The 23838-nt window shown below is 53.1% G+C and overlaps 1 protein-coding gene across 2 annotated transcripts in view; it reads right to left on the bottom strand.

Moving 5' to 3' along the window:
• The window catches only part of LOC137147595 (carbonic anhydrase 15-like), a 30167-nt gene extending 16537 nt beyond the window's left edge, over positions 1 to 13630 (bottom strand). The window contains exon 1 of one of the 2 annotated variants that reach the window (XM_067539929.1): positions 13391 to 13630. In XM_067539929.1, the coding sequence (XP_067396030.1) occupies positions 13391 to 13451 (61 nt within the window). In that variant the 5' untranslated portion in view covers positions 13452 to 13630. Of the gene's footprint in view, positions 1 to 7564; positions 7673 to 13390 lie in introns of those variants that run through there. The other variant, XM_067539930.1, reaches the window with a different exon arrangement.
• Between the last annotated feature and the right edge of the window lie 10208 nt (positions 13631 to 23838).

Here is a 23838-nt window from a genome sequence, read left to right as displayed (position 1 = left end):
CTACATGTCTGTACAGCACCTAGCACAATGGGGCACCTGACCTGAGTTACACCCCTAGGTGCTACACAGTATAAGAGTTAAATAAGAACTTACACATCTTGCTTGGTGCTTTGTAAAGCACTTTGAGATCTACTGAAGAAAGGGGCTATGTAAGAGCTGGGGGCTATGTAAGAGCTGTCAAGTCAGAGCTGCTTTGTGCTAGGTGCAGTACACAGACATATGGAAATGACAGTCCCTGCCCTGAAGAACTTGCGGTCTAAAAGCCAAGACATGGATGGGACGCGACCAAGCAGTAGAATGGGAATGGGGGGAGAAGAGGATAACAAAAGCAGACAATCAGTGCACACAATGCAAAGCAAATCAGCAGTAATAATCACAGTTCCTCAAGCCACTAGCAGAGGGAACTTTATTAAAAAAACAACAGAAACAGAGAAAAATGAACCCAGCCTCCCAGCCTCCAAAACTCACAATAATTTGTGTTAGGTTTGGTCTTTTCACTGACATTTCCTAACACACCATAATTCAGCCCCTAGACCTGCTATCAACGTGCAGTGTGCGACCCAGCTGTGCACTGGGCAACCCACTCCCACAAGCGCCAGAGAGGATCGTAATCCAGAACCACACTGCGAGGGTCCCCAATTACCAAGCTCTTTAAATCTTATTCGTCCTGCGTCCAGAACTCGGCCCATTCTGCTGGCCTTCTGCTTGCTACAGTTCAGCATCTTCTGCCGGAGACAGGAGATGTGGCATGAGGAAGGACTGTGCTATCCCAACAGCAAACGCCTCTAATGCTAATGCAGAAGGAGACCTGTTCCTTTTTTAACATCCCAGGGCAGCGACAGAGCGTTTAGTTCAAAAGCACTTTGGGCTGTCTCCTGTCTTCATTCCATAGGCGTCATTCCATTCATCTCAGTGGGAGTTTTGCCTAAAAACCACTGATGGGCTTTGGCCTTTCTTGTACTTCATGAGACTGTGGATCTCCTCTTCCCGAAAGGCTATCGTAACTCCCCAGGCCCTATGTCATGACCCTGTCTCCTATGGGTCGGGGAGGCAGCTCACACAGAGACAGGTCTTTATTGATCCCTCAGTCAGATCCGGCAGGCTGACTGCTCGGTGTGTGCCATTGCCTGGTCCCTTAAAGGCATAGTGCACCACTCCCTGGGCACAAAGGGCTGCCCATCGCTGCTGTGGATTTGATGATGGTCCCAGGTGCTCTTCTGAGTGTAACAGACAGTTCATTTGGGGCCTGATTCACAGTCAGGTGGAGTCAATGACAGTCTTTCACCTGAGTTCCCTGGGTTTTGCAGCAGGTCCCTAGTTTGTCTGAAAAGACATTTAGCTATTTCTCTTTTTTCATCATGTTAGCACATATGCCGACCTTCCCCTTCGGAAATATCCCAGCCTGGTTTTTCAGGCAAGGGCACAGGGATTTAATGGTGCTCAACATTAATAGAAACGAGGCAGCCACAGCCACATCTTCTCTACAAAATTGAAGTGGCCCTAACTCACGTCGGCGTGCAGCTGCCACAACAATTCCATTGCTTGTGCGTGTCCATGCTTTGCTCCTTGGGTTGGCGGTGCGCGTCCTCCCCACGACTGTCAGCATGGGGCGTTGTGGAACACCTTCTGAAAGCACGCAACAGTGGATGTAAGCAATGCTGCGTCTACACTGACACCCTGTTGACCTAACTGCATTGACACTGACTCTACGCCTCTCGTGGAGGTGCAGTTATTAAGTCAGTGTAGCAGACAAGTTATGTTGGTGAAAGTGAAATTTCAGTGTAGACACTCACAGAGGTAGGTCAATGTAAGCTGCCTTGCGTCCACCTAATTCTGTAGCGTACACCAGGTCTAAATTACCACACTGAAATTAACACACACACACACACACACACACACACCCTACCCACAGCAGACATTACTATGTTATCCATACTCTGGTAGCTCATAGAGTTTCCAATCAGGGCACAGTCCTATGGTGCTAGGTGCTGTACACACAATGAAACGATGGTCCCCGCCTCAAAGACGTTACAATCTGTAACTGATGAGCAACAACAGGTGGCTGTGAGACAGACAGACAGACAGAGAGGCGGCACACAGGGTAACAGTGGGACAACCAGAGACTTCCCCAACCCTATCTGAATGAATTAATGTGTGGAGCATTATCCAGATGGTTTCGTTTTAAAGGCCAGTGAGCTAGAGCTGCACATTACAGGCTCTCTTTTCGGATTCCATTACTCAGCGGCCTACAGAAACCATCATAAACAATGATTTTTTTTTTTAAACTAGCACCCTGCTGAAAAGATCACAATGCTTTTCTTAAAGGAAAGGGGAACAGTTTAAAGTGATTGATTTAAAGTTAGCCTGGAGACCAATTCACCCTTTTGTGTGTTGCTGCTTCCCAGGGTTCGCCTGTCACTCAGTAACTCTAGTGTGGATTGTGTTCCCCCAATTGTATTAGCTCATATAAGGGAGAGAGAGATTAAACTGAGTCTCATTTGCATAGATTGTGCTCATAGTTCTAGCCTCTCTAGATCCCTTTGTGTTAATTCTCTGTCCTCACCAGCAATTGCCCATATATCAGCTGTAAATTTCAATCATGTGCTTTTCACCCCATCTTCCAGCTGATCGTAGAAGATGCGAAATAAGCCTGGATTTACCCTCTAGCCCTGCAATGCCTCACTAGACATGTCCTGCCCGTCTGATCACTGCCATTCATCACTACTTTATTTACAGTGCTTCCACAGTTTTTAATCTGTGTCATTAAGCCTGTCCCATCCAGTTTGAATTAATTTTGAGAGCAAGATTTCATGAGACCTATATCAACATGCTTTACTAAATGTCAAACACAACATGTAATTATCTGCATGACTTTCATCCACCAACACCATTGTCCTATTAAAGGAATGCAGTCTAGTTCATTTGGCAAGATCTGTTCTTGAACCCATCCTGCATATTGCTCATATACTATGGTTCTGTTATCTTCAGGGGTTTCATGATTTAGTCCCCACTTTATAATTGTTGCATTGTTTTACCAGGCAGATTTGCAGGTTAGTAATTGCCAGGATCACTCCTACTTCATTTTAGCCCTTGCTTTTTCTCCCATCTTCCAGTATTTCTCTAGCTCTCCATGACCTTTCAAAGAAAATAAAAATCATCATCAGCTCTGTCAGTTCTGAACACATCAGGGTTTTGTGATGCAGGGTAAGCAATCTGCATATGTTCCAATCAGTCTCCTACTTGTTCTTTTGAGGCAGTTAATTTTACACGTCGTCATAAATTAATTATTGCCTAGCAATTATTATCCTCATTATTACAGTAGTGCCTAGATGTCACACCTGATTTCAGGGCACCACTGTGCTAGGCGCTGTGCAAACCCATAGGAAGAAACAACCACTGCCCTAAAGAGCTTACAATCGAAATAGACAAGACAGACAGGGACACAGCTCCTCATCCCTGCTTCAGCCCCTTTATGCCAGATGAAAGGGCCGTCGCAGCATACAAGAGCCCTAAAAGCCCTGTTTCTGGCTAGTTAAGAATTCTCCCAGTACAGACATGCTGAGACACAGCCACAGGGCTGCTTTCAAGCACCCCCTTCCCCTTGCCAACCCCGCCATAGAGGACTGGACCGGGCAGGAGGGACATGTCAAGGCAGGGCTGCCCGTGGCACACAGCACTGGGTTCATAGGGCAGTTCAGGGATGCTGCTGTAACTTAGACAAATCCTCGGGACATTGGAGGCTTCTCCAGCCCCTGGGGCACTCAAGATCCAGAGTGTGCAAGGACAGCGTCAGGCACCTGGCAGGGGAGCAGCAGCGGCGGCACGGACTCTCCCCCTGGGAGCAGTGTCCCCACTCTGTAGCTGGGGAAAGCCAGGCAAAGTGGCTGGAGTGAGGGCTAGAGCTGGGAATTAAACCCCCATCTCTTGAGCCCTAGGTCAAGTCCTAGCCACGAGGCCGCCCTGCCTCACTAAGTGCCGACCCCCTTTTTCCTTTCCTTTTTTTGGTTAAAACAAAACAAAACTGGGAGAGCAGGGAAAGGTGGGGAGAGGAGGGGACAATGGGGACAGGCCCGGGCAGGGAGTGGAAGAGGAGGAGGAAGACAGACTGCAGTGGAGAGGAAGAAGAGGTGAAAGGACAGGCAGTGGGGGAGGAGAAGGAGAGACTGGAGAGGCACAAAGGGGGACAGGCTGTGAGCAGAGCTGGGGAGGACAGGGAACAACAGCTTCCTGTCCAGTGACAATAAACACCTCCCTGTCTCAGGCATTTCCCGGTCTTCTTCCCACCCAATAAAAACAGCAACAAGCTCTCGTAAAACCTGCCCTCTTTTTAGCACTTGTGCTCAATTCCCCATCATCCTTTTTACTGAACCAATTTTCCCTTTTATCTTCTGCCTATTAATAATAGATCTAAAGAGCCCTTTATTAGGAGCTGAGATATTCACTGCAACCCAGCATTCAATATTAGCTTTTGCTCCTCTAATTATCCCTGTAACCTGCTTTTGTTTATTTTTATAGCTCTCGCACTCCTTTCCCTTAGCAGATTGTTTATACTTTTAACCTCCTCATTATTGCTTGTCCTATTCTTTACATCTCTGTTTAACCAGCGTGGCCTTTCTTGCCCTTTCATGCGTTTACTCTGGATTTAATCAAGATGAAAAACTCGGCAGCAGTCCGCTCCCGGCTCATTTCACATTACTTTCACATTACGTTTCCAGACATGGCATCAAGGTTCGTGAAGACCCCCTTCTCCTTCCCACAACGCTTAGCGCTTCCCGTCCGCGGACAGCAAAGCACTTGACATGCCAGCACAGAGAGTTAATTGACTTGCTCAAGGTCATATAGCAAGTCAGTGGCAGAGATGTGAACCAAGTTCAGGAGGGCTGTCTGCCATGCGGGTACCTTGCCCACTGAGCCACGGGGTCTCTCTAACTGGTGTTGTTACTCATATATTACAGTAGTCCCCAAAGGCCCTGTTGCACAAAGTGCCGTCCAGCTCTTTGGGACAGGGACTAAGCATAAAATGGGACAACAGGTGGCTACAACAAACAGACGGGGCAGCACAAGGTAACAATTACATGATTAAAACTTTGTAAGGTGCAGCCACAGCCCAGCTGGCCTCATATTTCAAATCCAGCAATTATGGGATCATATGACTGGAGAGGTTCTCCAGCCCGGCCCCACCCCATCACTCATTGGCTAAAGAGGTGACCACCTTGGCTGCTGCAGCGTGTGGGGTCTTGTGTCCCAATGCTTGCTGAGTTCTCCCAATCAGTAACTGAGTCATTACAACCTACAGCCGGGGGTGCTGGGAGTCATTGAACCGACTTGTAAACCCAGTGTATGATGGAAACAACTTCAAGCGGGGGGGGAGGGGGTGGTAACACCCCTAGTTCCAGCACCTATGCCTACAGTCCTCGCTTCTAACACCCACACAGAGGAAGAAACCTCCTGGCCCATTGCCCTGGGGCTCCTATAGCCATTGAGAAGCGTCACCCAACCCACATCATTGTCCTTTCCTGATGCTGTGTTCAAGCAAACTATTTCAGGGGCCTTTGGCCCAAAATGACCCAGACAATTTTTGATCAGGGGATTCTGTTTCTTTGTCCTGGTTATTGGCAGTTTGGCTGGTTTTCATTCCCCCCCGCGTCCCCCACACACACACCCCGACAGTCTCCAAGGAAATCCGCTGGTTATTTGTTTGTTCTCTTTTCAGAAACTGCCGAGCTGGCTGGCAGGCAGCAGAGACCCCGTATTCATCATTTTCTAATTTACTGCAGCTAAGCTGTAACTCAGTCCCCGAGGCTGTGATGGATCCTTCCCCGTATTAGTCACTTCGGCTGGTTTGTTTCTCTCCCAAGCTCTGGGACTACACACTGAAACGTCTCTGCACTCAGTCATTCTCCTGCTCTCCGGACATGGGGCTCGGGAGACAGATGTGGGGGTGAATTTCAGTTTGGGCACGAGGAACTGGCCAGGTAAGGCACTCAGAAGGCTTGGGAAGTGTTGATCTCCCGCCTTTGGATCCTCTGCACCTGTCCAAAACCAAACATCTCCAACGCCCTGCTTCTTCCCACTCCTCCCAGGCACCCCAGTGCCCTTACCCCAGTGCGGCGCTATCCCCCCTGCTCACACCACACAGCAGTACCTTCTGGTGTGGCAGGCTGAGCATTATCTGAGGCCTAGGTGGTATGAGACCTGCAGACCACAACGAAAGAGGCAGTGCCGGCGAGTCGTTAGCGCATGCGCTGGAAGTCAGGACACCTGGGTTCTACAGCTCTGCCGCTGCCTTGGTGCACAATCTTCAGGGAGACACCCTGGGATAAATCTAGCCTGAGCTGACTCCAAAATCTGAACGTCATAAACACAGAGCGAGGGACCCTGTGATCCTTTCGCCTCTGTGTGCCTCAGTTTCCCCATCCTACCTCCACAAAGGGTTGTGAGGCTAAACCCATCAGTCACTTTGATCTCTTCCAAGAGCTGCCAAGGTCATTATTTACTAGCCCTCTCTCTCCCTCCCCATAACTCTGTATGGCCAGAGCCCATCAGAGCTACAGCCAGGCTAGCCTGCAGCAGAGGGTGCGTGATGCTAATCCCTCTGTGCTCTGGGTTACGTTCATAGCACGCATACAGAGAGAAGTTTGCTACAGCAGAAATGCACTTGCTGGAAGGTGCACCATAAGACTGCTTTATTGCGTGGAATTCAGAGTGAGAACATACAAGAACCCCAAAACTGAGGGAGATAGAACAGGCTTTTCCCTAAAAACACAGCCACAACTCATCCCACCTTGCTCCAGGCTGGCTGGCTGCAGAACTGACTCTGATTGCGCACATCCCGATAGAGCCCCCAAGTGTGTAAACAGGACCAGGACGACCAAGAATTTCAAAAACAGATCATAATTTTAACCCAAATTTCAACATATCACGCGCTGGGGCATTGAGCAAAGCTCTCCAATGCACCATGGGGCTCACACACACCTACTGGCGCTCGCTGCGTCTCTGGAGCAGTCTGTACCTCACATTGCACCATCAAATTATCACCCTCCAGACCACGCAAAAGCAAATTACAAGGGAAACCAACAGCTCCTTCAGCTTTTCGCCGCAGAACAGGCTGGAGCAGGCTTGTTGCTAATAAGTGTGCAGAGCGTGATTGCCAGGGACCACAGAGGTCCCTCACTTCCTGCTGCACACAGCTGGCTTTCACTCCTGCACTCTGCCTGCAGGTGATGGTTCCAGGTAATATTTGCACTGGCCCCCAGCCCATTCGTTTCTCCAGATTTCCCTTTACCTACGCCACCGACCTCCCAAAGATTAATCAGCTGTTGGACGCAAAAGCTTTCAAACTCCACCTCCTGCTGTGCCGCCTCTTAGTCACCAGGTGTGTTGTATTTCCACACCTGATCACACAGGGCAGAGATGTGATTCGAGCCCCGCGAAGGGGAGCGTGGAAATGATCGTTCCTGGCTGTGCCCAAGCAGAGGACATTCAGCTCAGAGGCACCAGGCATCGTACCCACCCTGCCATCCAGCTCATGGTCCTGCCCTGACCAGCCCCCACCATCACTCACGTAGCCACGCCTGGCACATTCTTCACTGCTCACATCTCCAGTGAGATCCACCTTTTGGAGCAGAGCAATTGACAAGGATCAAGGCCCCACTGGCCCCAACCTCTGCTCCGACAGAGCTTGCTCCATTTAAAGCACGGCCTCGGTGCGTCGGGGCAGCGCTGCGCTTCACACGGCAGGAATGCAGAATAAGCCAAGCGAGGGAGCCAGCTGTTCCCCACACGCACACACACCAGCAACCCGACTGAGCTCCGGCCAGTCTGCATCCTGCCGTTCCAGGCCATCCTGGCGCAGGCAGGGGGCTGGGTGTGTTCATTACCCAACCAGGGTTGAGGGGGCGGTCACAGGCTGGAGGGGTATACAAGGAAGGATGCACGGGGGGGGGGGGTGTATGTGGACAGGGTGAGGCTCTACAGGGTGGTGGGGACACAGAGATGGGACGCGCATGGAAAGGGGCACCCAGGGAGTGGGGGTGAGGCACAGGAAGGGCACGCAGCGACAGGGACATCATGGCGGATTTTGGAGACGTTTCTCTCCTCTGAGCTCTAATGGCCAAACTCAGCCCAAGGCAATGGCAGTCTCCTGCCAGTGTATCCCCAGGTTTCCAGGAGATCTCACTCAAAGGAGGTCGTTGTTCCTCCTGGAGGCTCACATCTGCTCCAAATAGCACCCACAGACGCACTTTTTTTTTTTTTATTGTTTCTGGCAACACAAGGATAAATCCCCAGGGCTTCATTCAACTTCCACTTGGTCCTCACGCACGCAGAGCTCCCAGTGCCACCCACAGCGATACATCCAAACATCAGTGTCATCAGTCATCTCAAAAGACATCCCGCACCGGTCCCCCGGACACCCCCTCGTCACCCTCACCTCACCTCACAACGTGCATCGTAACACAACACACTCAGCCCTGTTGGACCCTAGGGGAAATGAATCCCATCATTGATCTCGGTGTCTTATACTGTGTCTATCATCATGGTATGGGAGAGTTTTGCGCATTTACTCACGGGTGTACATGAAGTTTTCTGTTTCTCTCTGTCCATCTGTGTGGGAGGGGCAGGAAGGGGTTATAAGAAAGCCAGGAGAGAACACTCTTCCTCATTCCCCAGATATTGCTTGGATTGTAAATTCATTGGGGCAAGAACCGTCTTTTTGTTCTGGGTTTGTACAGCACCTAGCACAACGGGGTACTGGCCATGGCTAAGCTCCTGGCACTACAATAATACAAAGAATAAGTCATTTCATCTAAGCTTCAAATGTTGCATCCCGGGATGGGGCTGACTGTGTCTCTCTTCCAGCTGTGCTCATGTAGAACAAAAAATGATATCTACAGGCCAACTAAACCAATCCTGAGTTATCTAAGAATATAAACCAGGGCATAAATCCTGCCCCCGCCACCAAATGCACGCTGATGGAAACACACCAACCACACAGCAAACACACTAAGATTCCGGGAGGATGAGAAGCCCATGTGAAGCCCTTTAAGGGGTTTTTTCCAGATTCAGATGTGCTATTTGGAAAAGACACTCTCATGCTAGGAACAGCCTTCTTTGATTCCTGTCCATCAGCTCACCAGCGACAATGGGGCCAAATTAAGTCTTTCCACCACATTCTGTCTTGTACCAACTTCATGGGTTTTTTCATCTTTAAACCTTTTTGTTCCCTGTCACTTTTCACTACGTCTATGCAATGCATCCTCAGCATTCCCCTATATCTAGCGTCTTGCACTCTGCTAGGTATCACCGTGTATGGTATATTTTTTGGGTCAATTCAGGACATGTGTCCAAACCACCAGCCTTCTTTCTTCTGTAACCATGTCATTGATTGCTTAGCTGTTTTCTTCTCACTTCCTCTTTTGTTTTGTACAGTCTTGAAACTCTCGGTATTCCCCTCAGTCAGTCCATTTTTGCAGTCAATACCTTTTGTTCTTTGGCTTTCCTCGTACTCCAACATTCTGAGCCATACAACAGTATTGGCAGAACAACTGTCTCATATATGGTGATTTTTGTTTTTATGGAAACGTCTTTAGCTTTCCAGATCTTACCGAGTTTTCTGAATGCAGTAGCAGCTACTTCGATTCTTCTTTTTAGGTCATCTTCACAGTTTCCGTTCTTCAATACTAGTCCTCCAAGATCCAAACATTTTTTTCACTTGTTCTAGTTCCTTGTCCCCGAGTTTCATCTTTACTTCTTCCTCTTGTCTTCCAGTTGCCATAATTTTTGTCTTCTCTGTGCTGATCTTCAAGTCTGTTTTTTTCTGCTTCTCTGATCCACCTTATCAGCTATTCTCTGTAAATCCTCCTTAGACAATGAGATGAAGTCAGTATCATCTTCAAAAATAAAGTTCTTCACTGTCCTCTCACGCAACATGACTCCTCCCATTTCATCTCTCAGTGCTACAGCCACTACTGCGTCTATTACCAACTTGAACAAATCTGGTGATAACGTGCATCCTTGCTCTGAGGTCATCCTGAACCATTTTATCAGATTCTTACTCTCACCACACCCATTGCCTTCCTGGAGATTGTTTTTCCATCAGCTCCATTTCTTGAGGATCCCAAACATTCTCAAGACATGCCATAACCCTTTCTGCCAAAGCCTATCAAAAGTTCATCATGCTGGCTGGTCTAGTCAAGAATTCAAAGCACTGAACAATACACACCTGGCATTGCTACGAACTTCTGGTGTTTGTGCCGTTACTCAGAATTTCTTAAGAATTCATTCATTCTGCCCAAGCACCCAGCACGTGTGCGCACGCACACACACACACATACACAAACACACACACACTCTATGGACATAATCCAAAACCCACTGAAGTCAACAAAAGAAAATGATTCCCATTGACTTTGGCTTTGGATCAGGCCCTTCAAACCCACCTGTCCTAGCCACAGCTCGTCTATAATTCCATCTGCTTCTCTGTTTCCAGTAGATCCCAGAACAGTGAGGTCACAAATTCCAGTCGGGTCCTCCACACACTGCAGTCATATGATCCGGGCCAGAAACAACTTCCAGTAATGCACTCAGAGCATCACCAGGCATCTCCACTTGCATGTGGTGAAACCTGCACGTCTGCATGAAAATGTTCATTTGCATATGTAGATCAGATAACCAGAAGCCTAACTAGCCAGTCAATTCACCTGAGGAGTCAGCTGGCACACTCAGGGAAGCCATTCTGTTCCTTCTGCTGCCCACTGCGGCAGAGCATCACTTGCCCTTACACCAGGCCGGATTTAGGGGCAAGCGACCCAGGCACCATTTGATCTAGGGCCGGCCCTGTCCTCACAGGCTCTTCTATGAACTCTTACTATCATGATTTTAGTTCTCAAATGTGATCACGACAGCCCAACAGAGAAACCTCCTGTGCTTTGGAGGGGCTTGAGTTTGCTCCAACAGGAGCAGAGCTCTGTCGCAAGCCATATTCCCTGTGTGTAGATATCCTGTGACACTGGGCATCCGCTGATCCCTGGAGGTGAGGAACAGTGCACAGGCAGCAGGCTGACCCCTTGGTGTAGGGGCGCTGTGCAAAGAGCCACCGATCCAGATGGGGCTACGAAGTCTTCTAATTGAGTGCAAATCTGGCACAGCACGAGCAGCAGCAATGTAACTTCACACACGCCATTCCCCACCTGGAAGGGCCCGTACCTAGGGGTGGGAAGGGCAGTTCAGTCTTTAAACCCACTCAGTCCTTGGCCCTTGTACTGGAAGTGCCAACTGCAACAGCCACGTGCCTGGACTGGAGCATGCCAGGGAGCCGGACCGGAGTGGTCAGTCATACATCGACACAGGCCTACAGAGCAGTTTCCTGACTCGGGTCACTCACTGACCCGCTGGGCTGGCTTGGGACCAGTCACTTGGCAGTGAAAGGCAAGAAATCTCCTTGCCGATCCCTTGAGCCACCCAGCCCTGCCCTCGGCATGGACAGAGATGTGCTCGCAAAGTCCCCCCACCCTGCAACCTGGGCGGCTAAGCAAATTCTGGGGCTCTCCGGTGAGGTTTGTGGGGTTTCAGGCTAGTCTGGCCAATGGCAGCTGTTGTACCATTTAAACAGCATCCGTATGTGATGAAGAGCAATAGGAGCGGACGTTGAACTGAATGGCTGAGGTTGGCGACCAGATACAGCTCTGTTCTGAGCAGTGGCTTCAGTGAAAGGAGTTGAGAACCTCAGCACCGACTGAAGCCTTTATTGGCAGCCCCAGCTGAGAAGCCAAAGATTGGCTGGGCCCTGGAGGCAGCTCTCCCCCCTCACACCAGACACGTTCCCTCCAGATCAGGTATGAGGCACGTTGGCGGGACAGCGCAAGAGGCTTGCATGGCCCCTGCCTACGCTGCACTTGGGCACAGCAGGGCAGCCTCCAGAGTCGTGAAGCTAGCATCTCCCACAGACACGCCCAATTCATGGGAGAAAGGAAGAGATCTGGGTTCAAACTCAGGAGCTGTTGCTGGCAGGACATGGTCCACCCCGGAAGCTTCACCTCGTGGGGCGGGAGCCCTGTTCTCAGTTCTGGATGCTTCTTGTGGTGTCTAAACGGAAGCAGAGCTCTTTTAGACCATCTGCCCCTAGCAACTCGCCCAAGGTCACCCGTAGCAGAGACACGCATTGACCCAGATCTCCTGCATCCCGGGGCCAGCGCCTTAACCACCCTCCTCACAGGTAAGTGCCAGGCACAGCTGGGCATCGTCACTGCCAGCAGCAGAGCTGGGTGGAAAACACCCCAGACATTTCCACCAGACTCAGTTGGTCTTTCACTGAAATTGAGTTTGCTGAAATTTTCCAGCCAGCTCTAATGAATAACGAGCTGGAGCCGAACCCCTGAGCTCCTTACCTGGCCTAGAGCCCCCCTGACATCAGGGGAGTCCCTGTGACTTTGCACCAATGACTCGGAGACCAGAATCTGGCCACAGTGAGCCTCTAAAAACAGCTGCAGCTTCTCTACAGATCAGCAAGAAACTGCCTCTGCTGAGATCAGAAAAAACTTGTGCCGGCAAGAGCAAACCAGACGCAGCTTTATAGAAATGAGCCCCCAGCTCCCATTAAAACCAGCCTGGGGCCACCAGCCTGCCGGCAGCTCCCGAATGGGGGAGGGGGGGGGGACAGCAATTCCATAGCAAGTCTCTGGGGCAGCTGATGCTTAGCACAGCAAAGTGAGGGCGAGCCGCGCACCCCGGCTGCTGCTTCTCTGTCCTCCCCGCTCAGGGCGTTTTATGAATGGCAGAGGGGGCAGCCCTGCTCTGAGCCCTTGCCCGGAGAAGCCGGGCATGCCAGGGGCTCAGAGCAGCAGGTGGAAGGCCCTTGAGTCTCCGGGGCCATTCCCAGGTAGGTCCTAGGACCAGGTCCAGATGTCTGCACGCCACCCTGTCCACGAAGAGCCAGCTCTGCCTTCTCACCCCACCCCACCCCACACCCGGCCAGGGACGAGGCAAGGAAACAAAGCCCAGCACCTCACAGCCTGGCTCAGCCTTGCCCAGGTGCGGGAGCTGGGAGGAGATCGGGAAAAGCAGCAGCAGCAGCAGCAGGCGGGGACCGAGGCAAGGGAGCCACCGAGCCTGGAAGAAGCAACCTGCGCACGGGCACCGGGAGTCCCGAGAGACGCATCCAGCCCCCCCGGGGCGCGGAGAGACACCGGCACCAGCGGCGGGGGGCCAAACAGCAGCGCCCGATCCCGGGGGGCTGGCTGAGTCCGGAGCCCGGCCAGCCCCGCAGGCACCTGGCTGCAGCCCCTCCCGCTCCCCGGGGCAGTGGGTGCAGAGCGGGCCGGGCGGCAGCGGGGCACCGGGGGCGAGGAGGATCCCGGCGCCCCGGAGCTGGGGGCAGAGGGCGGCCGCTCACCTCCCGGCGCGGCGCAGAGCAGGAGCTGCAGCGCGATCAGAGCCAGCGCCCGGCGCTGCATCCTCCGGCCGGCGGCGGGTCCGACGGGCTGAGCCACCCCCGGAGCTGCGGCTCCTCGGCGGTCCCGGGCGCGAGGGGATCCCGGCGCGGCGCGACTGTGAAATGTGCAGCGCCGGGAGCCGGGGCTGCTCTTAACCCCTCGCCCGCCTCCTGCCGCGGCAGCCAGCGCCGCCTGGCCCGGCCCGGGCCCTGCCCACCCGCCGCGGGCGGGACCGGCTCCCACTGGCCCCCAGGCCGGGCGCGGCCGGCGGAGGGGGCGGGCAGGGCTGGCCGGCGGAGGGGGGCCCAGCGCCAAGCCGGCAGGATGAGTCCGGCAGGGGCGCAGCGCCAGGGGCACCCAGCAGCGGCCCCTGGAGGCGGGTTAGTGCCCCGCCCGGTGCCCCCATGGCGGTGCAGAGCTCAGGACCCCTTCCTGGAGCATCGCTAACCCTACGCCAACTCACCTCCCTCCTGCCCGCCCCCCCCCCCGCTCCGCACAGCGCCGGGCTCCTGCCGGCAGAGGAGAGCTGGCCGCCGGGCCTGGGGAGAAGCGACCGACCCTTCGGCAGCGCCTTGCGCCCCGGCTGCTGAGCGGGCAGGGCCGGGCTGTGCCAGGCGGGCAGACACCAGCGGGGCGGCCTGGCCTTCCCTCCCAGCGCAGGCCGGCTGCGTGCCGCAGGCCAGGCTGTCTAGTGGTTAGAGCTGCAGGCTCCAGCTGCCCACACTCCCTCCCTGCAGGGGGCTGGTGAAGCCAGGCACCACTACAGCCCATCAGCAGCACCGGGGCAGCTCCCCTAACAGCTGGGCGAGATGGACTGAAGTGGGGCTCAAGCCCTTCCCCCTCCCCTGCTAACAGGCCCAAGACCTGCCCCGCATCAGCTTGATTTTGAACGGGTGCATGGGCAGCGCCTCCCTGGCTGCATCGCCCCTACGCTGGGGACCGTACAAAGCATCAGCTCTCTTCTTGCTAAACAGCGGCAGCTTGGAGTAGCCTGGAGACCCCCCCCCCCACACACACACACACAGGTCCTGCTGCCTGGCAGCCAGTCCAGCGCTAAGATAGTCCCTGCCAGGGCAGGCGCGTTCCCAGCAGCTGACCGGACTGACTCTCCATTTCTCCTTCCCTGTGAGGGGTGACTTAGCCACAGCCAAGGTGGCCGAGGAGCAGGATCTGCCAGCAGGAGGGCTAAAGCCAGTTCCTCGTCCCAGCAGCAAAGGCAGTGCTAGCCCCGGGGGAGCCGTAAGCAGGAATATTTTGGCCACCCCTTCCCCATACCCACCACACACAATAAAAAGCAATTGTGGGGGGGCTGCGCTGCTCGGGGCCCTAAGCAATTGTTTAGTCAGCTTCTGTCCAGCGCTAGGTCTGCCAAGGAAGCTCCTTCTAGAAACCTCTAGCAAAGGATCTAGAGCCCTGGCCAGACGTCCTGGGGTACAGGCAGAGCCCTGTCAATAAAACTCTCTCAGCCTAGCTCCCGCCTCACGGCTGGGCGGCAGGGGTTCCTCTCTGGCCCTGCCTAGCACCAGCATGCTAGGGGGGTTGGGCGAGAGGGGGATGTAGAATTGGTTGCAGTGATCGGGGGGCTGGTTTTGGGGGGGCATGTGTTTATTTCAGTGCTAAAGGAACAACCAAGCTCTGCTCATTCCTGTAACCCTGCAGAAGTGGGGGGAGGGGTCCCCGGGGAGGGGTCCAGGCACAAGAGGAGCCAACAGCAAGAAGAAAGCATGAGAACAATGGCCCAGGAAAGCTGACTGGCTCACCTGGTCTTGGGAGCTGCCGGCAGGTGGCTACAGCCATCGCTACAGCTGACCCCGCAGGCCCCATCTGCAAAGGGAAGCTGCAACCCACTTTCAAAAGTCAAGCCTGGGCCCTTGAATTCGTTACCCTGCCAGCCACTGACAATCAGAGCCACTGGCTCACTCCTGGCTCGTTGCTGGGCCGAGGAGATGCTCGCCGACTGTGCGGCCCATTGCCGTTCCTCTGGCCGATCACGCAGCCGAGCAGAGCTCCTCCGGGCCGCCTCCGCTGACTCCTTTGCCACGTTTGAGCGGCAGGGGCGCTGTCCGTGGCTCTCGGCTCAGTGTCTCCCTCAGGTTCCCTGTTTCACCCTTTGACCTCCAGGCCTGGCCCTGTTTTTTCATTCGTCATCCCACGTAATCAAGTGAGTCTCCGGGCTCAGTAGCTCCTCCCCTTAGACTGGGGGAGGGGCTTTTAGCCGTGGGCGGGCATCATACAACAATCTGTAACCCACTAACCTGCCCCCGGTGTGTCCGGTGACCGGAGAAGTATGAACGGGCCACTCTAGCCTGAAGGTCCCTTCAAATATGCGCTAGCTACTGCTGCTAAACAATCTTTTCCATCTTGCATTTAGCTGTGACACTCCACATAGCTCCAAAGTGTGACTCTCTCTCACCTTTTATTGGATTAGCTTCAGTGGGTATTATGTCACCCACCTGCGTTGTCTCGCTAACATCCGGGGACCGGCACTGCATAACTTAGACCTGGAAGACAATAAAGCAAGCCTAGGAAAAAAATCACTGCTCAGCTCCTGGACCATGACTGCCACCAGCAGTGGGTTCCAAGCCAGGAGACAGGCTGAGCCACTCTTTAGAGACTGAGCCTGAGATGCCGGAGCTACGGATTCAGCTCCTGCCTCTGGTACTGCATGACCTTGGGCAGCTCCTTACCCCCTCTGTGCCTCAGTTTCCCCATCTGTGATATGGGGATAGTTCTGACCTGCCTCACAGGTGTGTTGTGAGAATTCATTTACATTTCTAAAGAGGCCTGAGATCTTTGAATGAAAGGGGCTGCCAGGGGACACAGTTACTATTAACTGCAGAGGGTGGCCAGAGAAAAGTCCCCAGCCCAGACTATAGGATACAGTGACCTTCATCAGAGAGGGACCAGGTTCCTTTAGATTCATTCCTTTAAATGTAAAATGGCTAATTCTCCTGACTCCTCTCTGTAAGAATGGGGAGCAAGAGAAGACATGGAGTTTAATCTTAAATCCCTGTCTCTTTATGAGTTTGATGTTCCCAACGATGGAGTCCTGATCAGGTGCAACACCATGGGTGCTGAGATTCTCCTCCCATAAGCTATTCTGTCCCTCCTCCCGGGATGGCAAAGGCCATCAAGCTGAGTAGGAATTAGGTGCCACTGCAAAGAGAGCTGCGTGACATTTTTCAACACAAACTCTTTTGTTTGTTTGTTTGTTTGTGTTTTTTAAACCCAAACTGCAGATTCAGTGACACCAAAGCGTTTTGCGAGTTCGGGAGGATTTCACCAAATTGCTTGTTTAAAAAAAATCCAAAACCCACTTTTAGTTTAGAAATTTACATTGTTTATTTTTAAAAATTCAGAAAATGTTTTGAAAAGCTCAATCATCGAACCAAAACACCCAGTTCCACCCCAAACCAGGATTTGCTGAAGACCTTTTTCGTTTTCACTCCAAAAAGAATTTTTTGTTAAATCACCGATGAACCAAGAAATCCCTCCTGGCCTGACTCGAGTTGTCAGGAACTGCCAGGGCAGCTGTGACTCTGGGCCAGCACGCTCACCAGTGTCACCAAGGGCAGCTTGGAGCTTAGGGTTACAGCCAATGCTTCTGCTGACCTTCCTGACGTGCTCTTCCCTCATCTCCAGTCAGTCCAAGGCAGTGACTGTGAATGAAGTGGGGACTCCAGCATGTCCTGAGCTTAGCCTGGAAACAGGTTGGCAGAAGTCCTTAAGATAAATGCTCATGCCAAGTTCCCAATTTGGCATTAAGGCATCATGCCAGATGACTGAGAATTTCTTCAACCAACATGCAGAGAGCTAGATGCTAGCATAAGCCAATGTAGTTCCTTCTACTGCAGTGGGGCTATGCCATGGCTGGAAATTGAAACAACTCTTCACTTTGTGGATCACCTCTACACTGCCTGATAACAAAGGCCTCATCCTGCTCCCTTGACAGTCCACTAGGAGTTTTGCTATCAACCTTACCGGGAGCAGGTGCATGGTAGGAACTCCCCAAATCCTGGCTTCATGAAAACCCTGGGATGAGGTAGTGTCGTCTTCAGTTGCTCCAAAAATTGGGGCAGGGATCTGAAGGGGAGCAGCCTGGCAGGAGAAAAACCGGATAATATAAACCTGCCTGCAACTGAGAAACGTGAGGTAAATGGCACAAAAGTGCCTTCTGCTAACCCAACTAATCAACCACGCTAGAAACAGAGTAGCTCACCCCCACCAAGATCTAATCAGCTGTTGGATTTATCTTCCCCCTTCCCCGCCATGTCATCCAGAGACATACCTTGAATTGCATTTCTATCCTCAGCCCATGGACACCACCCCTCAGCCTCTCTTCTGCATCATTGCGCAGAGAGGCCGATGACTTGCATGGTAAAGGCTCCAGCATTTTACAGTGCAGGTTTATATTGATTCAGTGGAACAGCAGCTCTGGAAGAGTGATATAAGGCAGTAGGTAGCGCTGTTTGCACAGGAGACTTTTTACTAAACTCTTTCCATAAAACCCAACTCTTCTGTCAAACAATGCTGTGTGCGCATTGAGGGAGAGAGCGTGCTTGGATGCTTGTGTGTGTCCCCGTATGCACCGCAGCATGCGTCCACATACATGTGCACCATAGCATGTGTCTGAGTACATGTGTGCATTTGCATATAGTTATGCAGTTGTGTGCCACCCGTGGACATCTCAGGACGTGTGCATTGGTACGTTTATCCTCATAACACGAGCCAGATCCCATGGGTCCCACAGTGAGGAAAGAGCTCAGCAAGGATAGTCAAGGTTCAGCGTTCTCCTTGGGGTGGGCAGAACCTGGTCAGCTGTAGAGCCGGTCAGGAAGTCTGGCATAAGCATTCACTGGAATTTGCTGATTAGTTGAAATCCACCCCTCTCCATGGAGACTGTTCGATTTCAACCAAGTTCCTCTGGAAACCAGGCAGAGTTCCAACAGAAAGTTGGCTGGTTCCTGGCAGTCTGGTCTTCCAGTGCCCATGACTCCAAGATAGCCCTGGAAGTGCACTGCCCTGGCACCGGGCATCCCACAGCTTCCAGGGTCCATAGTCCTGCCAGGCGTATTGCCATAGGGCCAAGAAGCCTAGGGCTTCCAGGGGCGGTGGCCCCAGGACAGCTCTGCCCGGTGTCCTGGTTTGGAGCCCAGGCTCCCTCTCCCTTTCACAGAGAATCCTGCGATGTTTTGTCTGCATTCTGAATCGGTTTCTCGCTGGTTTCTTTCTTTTACAAGCATCAGGTCTGGTTTCACAGTGATACAAACATTCAAACAGCCCCAAGTGTTGGGTCAAGGACCAGGTTAGCCGAATCATTCCGCCGCTGGCAAGAGAATGCTCAGAACGATCCTTTCGCTGGCCCGGGTGCACTGGAGGTCCCAGCCCATGCTGGGAGAGCACTGGATTTGGCCTGCTACTAATCTGAAAATAGCTCTATTTTGGCTTTTTTTCTTTCCAAACCCCACACAGAGTGATGAAAGATCCCCAGATGATACTTCGGCTCCTGGCAGCTGGGATGTGCCTCACTGGGATGGGTGAGCGGCCCTCGTGCCTTCTGGGAGGGTGTGTCTGCCGGAGAAGAAAGCTCCCTGACTTGCAAGATTTGTAGCACTGCACAAGAATCCACACTCAGGTGCTTCTGCACAGGTCATCCAGCCCTGGGCGGGCGAGGAATGAGGCTGCAAACCTCACAAGAACAGGCACTCGTGGTTGAACTCACATGAACGAGAGGGGTTCAGGAGCCTGGCAGAAGCCGCTGAGCGGACACTTGGATTTTATGAGTTTGCAGCCCAGACTAGCAAGCTGGAGCTGAGATTCTAAAGGCAGAGACGCTACCCGCGGAGCTGGGAAGCTTTCTGGGGCAGAAGCAAATGAGTCACTAATGGCTACTTCGAGAGACCAGTGGGTGAGGTAATGTCTTTTATTGGACCAACTTCTGGTGGTGAGTGAGAAGCTTTCAAGACACTGAGCTCTTCTTCTGCGTGGCTTGAAAGCTTCTCACTCTCCCCAGCAGAAGCTGGGCCAGTAAAAGACATTCTCTCACACACCTTGTGTCTCTGCTGTCATGGGGCCGACACAGCTACAACAACACCGCACACCACTCACTGCCACGGACACCTATGAAATAAACACTCCAGGATCTGCAGGGAGAGGGAGAGGTTTGTGTGCCTGCAGAAGGCTGGAAGCCATCAAAGCCTGGGAAATTACCGGCTGAGCATCCAAGGAGGAGGTCTACACCTCCACAGAGCCCTTGGTGCGCTCCTTATTGCTGCTGGATTCGCGGCGCTCGTGGATCGGATCAGCATGTAGTGGCCAAACAATTCTGTTTGTGGCTGGGGAGCCAAAGCTGCAACCCATACAATCCAGGTGTCAGCTCAGCGGTTTCTGCCAGGCTCCTGAACCCTGCTCGCTCGTGCGCGGCCCACGGCTGGTCACACTGGGCCAGGTTTCCAGTGGCACGAAGGACTGGACAGTGCCTCACTTTCAGTGAAGGCCTAGGAGGGTTGGGCGCCTCGAATCCCATTCGTGCTTTAAAAAAAATCTCCCCTGAAGCGTATCTCCCCCGCCCCTCAGCACCCTGCAGCATGTCCCATGAGCCCGAGGCTAACAGAAGGCAAAGCCGACGATTGCCTTGCCCATCACTGGCTGCTCACCTCGCCTGTGTCCGTGGCCCAGCGGCCTCACCCCTCGCTCCAGGCAGCCTCTCTGTAGTTTAAGTGACACCAGATCACGGCGGGGCGGAGGGAAAGCAATGGCAGGCTGTCGGCATGGATCAACCTGGGAACGGCAGGCGCTGCAGGTGACTTAAAGGGCGGGATTTATCCAGCTCATGGAGGGCTGCTGCTTCTTGTTTGTTTGCATTTTCGCCTGTGGCTGTCAAAAGGGGAAAAAAAGGAGGAGAAAGGGTTGCATTGTCTCAGCTGCAAGAGATGGTGCAATTGTCTCTTCCATCCTGAATGCGGGGGGCTCTCTCCCTCTCCCACTCACCAGTCAGAAAATAGGCCTCCTGCAAAAACCATCTTTGCGGTGCCTTCCCAAGTCCCAGCACACTTTAAGCCTGTGGGTCGGACTCCTGGATGCTGCAGTAACAACATGCAGTTAGCCAGCAACCGAGGCAGGTGTGACAAAGTGAGCGTTTGCTGTTATGTGTGGCATGGATACCCGGCGTGTGCCTCAGTTTCCCCTATGTGCTGCCTGGTTAACTAGGTGGTGGGAAAAGTTGTCTACTCTTTGCAGAGAGCCAGCTGTGACCGACGCCTGGCTGTCTGGGCCCCGGGCCCCCATATCCATGGAGAGTCTGAGAAGACAATGGCCATTCCCACTGCCTGGACATTTGGTACCTAGCAACTAACAACCCCAACCCTGAATATCCCCCCTCCTCCCCCGCCCTGTGACCAGCTTGAGAACAAAGGGCTGAGGAGGGGCCTGGGGGGGGGTTGTTAACTGTGGCCTGTGGAAGCTGGAGGCTCTAGGACAAGAGGGATCACAGCCGGGACTCTGGGCTGACCTGACCATGCTGTAACTTTCTCTTCTCTGTGCTCACCAAGGACGGTCTCTGCTGTGTCCAGACATCCGATAAACCCTCTGCTTGTACAGCGCTGGCTGAGTCAGTCTAGGTTAAGGGGAGTGGGGGTGCATTGATTTGGGTGTCCCACTCAGGAAGACCTGCTGAAGGGAGCTCACGGCGGGAAGCAGAGGTGCGGAAGGCTCCGAGGTTTATCCAAGGAGGCAGCGAAGTCAGTGGAAAAGGGCTGGCAGCCGGCAGGGGTCCTCCCAGGGACTGCTCCAGAGGGGTTCAAGAGCACCAGGTGCGGGGATCCATGGCAGCTGGCTGTTACCTCGTAACCTGGCTCCCCAGCCCGCCGGCAGGTAGCGCACATGGTGCAACAGCGCCAGGGAAGTGGTTAACACAACCCATTTCTCAAGGAGAACTCCTAAACAGAGGCTGGTTTTCCTTCGGTTTCTAAACAGATGCGTCATTGTGTAGCTGGTTCTCCAGCAGCACAGTCCAGGGGTGGGGGGCGGACAGCTGGGCGCAGGCGCACACAGCCCCAAAGCACACTAGCAAGCCCTGCCAGCCAGCACTTGGCCTTCTCTCAGTACCAGACCCAGCCCAGCCCAGCCCAGCCCAGCCCTCCCCACCTCCCCCGCACCCCATGGGATGGGGCATTCTGCAGCTAAGCTGCTGCTGCATTACATAGAATCATAGAATCATAGAGTTGGAAGGGACCTCAGGAGGTCATCTAGTCCAACCCCCTGCTCAAAGCAGGACTAACCTCAGCTATATCATCCCAACCAGGGCTTTGTCAAGCCTCAGCTTAAAAACCTGTAAGGATGGAGATTCCACCACCTCCCTAGGTAACCCATTCCAATGCTTCACCACCCTCCTAGTAAAAAACTTTTTCCTAATGTCCAACCTAGACCTCCCCCTGCAACTTGAGACCGTTGCTCCTTGTTCTGTCATCTGCCACCACCGAGAACAGCCTAGCCCCATCCTCCCTGGAACCCCCTTTCAGGTAGTTAAAAGCTGCTATCAAATCCCCCTCACTCTTCTCTTTTGCAGACTAAACAAGCCCAGTTCCCTCAGCCTCTCCTCATAAGTCCTGTGCTCCAGCCCCCTAATCATTTTGGTTGCCCTCCGCTGCACTCTCTCCAAATTGTCCACATCTTTTTTGTAGTGGGGGGCCCAAAACTGGACACAATATTCTAAATGCGGCCTCACCAATGCCGAATAGAGGGGAATAATCACTTCCCGTGACCTGCTGGCAATGCCCCTCCTAATGCAGCCCAATATTCCATTAGCCTTCTTGACAACCAGGGCACACTGCTGACTCATATCCAGCTTTTTATCCACCGTTACCCCCAGGTCCTTTTCTGCAGAGCTGCTGCCCAGCTCGTCGGTCCCCAGTCTATAGCTGTGCATGGGATTCTTCCTTCCTAAGTGGAGGACTCTGCACTTGTCCTTGTTGAACCTCATTAGATTTCTTTTGGCCCAATCCTCCAGTTTGTTTAGGTCACTCTGTATCCTATCCCTACCCTCCAGGGTATCTATCACTCCCCCCAGCTTAGTGTCATCTGCAAACTTGCTGAGGGTGCAATCTACCCCATCCTCCAGATCATTAATAAAGATGTTGAACAAAACCGGCCCCAGGACAGACCCCTGGGGAACTCCACTTGTGACCGGTTGCCAGCTAGACATGGAGCCATTGATCACTACACGTTGAGCCCTATGCTCTAGCCAGTTCTCTATCCATTTTATAGTCCATTCATCCAACCCATACTTCTTTAACTTGCTGATAAGAATACTGTGCGAGACAGTACCAAAAGCTTTGCTAAAGTCAAGGTATATCACATCCACCGCCTTCCCTACATCCACAGAGCCAGTCACCTCATCATAGAAAGCAATCAGGTTGGTCAGGCATGACTTTCCCTTGGTGAATCCGTGTTGACTGTTCCTGATCACCTTCCTCTCCTCCAAGTGCCTTAAAATGGATTCCTTAAGGACCTGCTCCATGATTTTTCCAGGGATTGAGGTGAGGCTGACCGGTCTGTAGTTACACAACTGCTGGTGTCCTGGGGAGCCCCAGAAAAAGGCCGCCCTGCTCCTCAGCTGTTTGCTGGGGGTGGGTTTGTAGACCCAGCTCCTCGGTGCACCCTCGCCGGGCTAGCTGCAGTTTGGGAGGTGCACTGATTCGTGCACGGGTGTGGCGGAGTCTCGTGCCCTGGGACGCAGCAGAGGAAGGCGTAGGCCGGCATGGAGCTTTCTTTAGTCGTCCAGGTTAGCCTCCCACCGCAGCAGGGGTGGGTTTCCTCATGGACACGTGAGCACTGATGCACGGGCCGTGTAAGCCAGGGGTACTGTGCGTTTAGTTCTCAGTGGGTGGCTATGAATCACTGGAAAGCAGCAGGGCCCTCAAATCAGGGGCCGAGCAGCTAAATCAGTTTTTCAGCCTGAAAAAAAACCTTCCAGCTTTTAGACCATCCCCGTGGAGGCAGCATGGGCTGCTGCAGTTAAAGGTGATCAACCACGTGGCTGCTGTAACTCCACTGAAGTGACTGGGCAAGTCTGGTCCCTGAAGCTGGCTTCATGATGTGCGCAGAGATCAGCAGGCCTGTCTGGGCCCCGGGGGCAGACAGCTGCATGCACGGCCTGCGCTTGAACACAATTGGGTTGCGCCCTTGACTGAAGCCAGAGGGGTTGTTTTGTGGTGCTCTCAGCAGAAGGCTTCCCCCTTCCTCTCCCAAGCCTTGCATCATGGCATTCTCCCTTGGCCAAGGCGGTTGGATGGGCCCCCTTCCTACAGCCTCTTAGTGCCGTCCCTGGCTTGACCGCAGCCGTCACCGGAGAACAAGACCAGGAACATTCTCTCCATCGGGACTGGACCCGATTCTGATCCCGGTTACC

Source organism: Emydura macquarii, unplaced genomic scaffold (genome assembly GCF_026122565.2).
Source record: "Emydura macquarii macquarii isolate MOO-44397 ecotype Brisbane River unplaced genomic scaffold, CSIRO-AGI_Emac_v2 contig_554, whole genome shotgun sequence".
NCBI classification, from domain to species: domain Eukaryota; kingdom Metazoa; phylum Chordata; order Testudines; family Chelidae; genus Emydura; species Emydura macquarii.
Note: the sequence above shows the minus strand (reverse complement) of the source record. Positions and strands in the feature narration are given on the sequence as shown.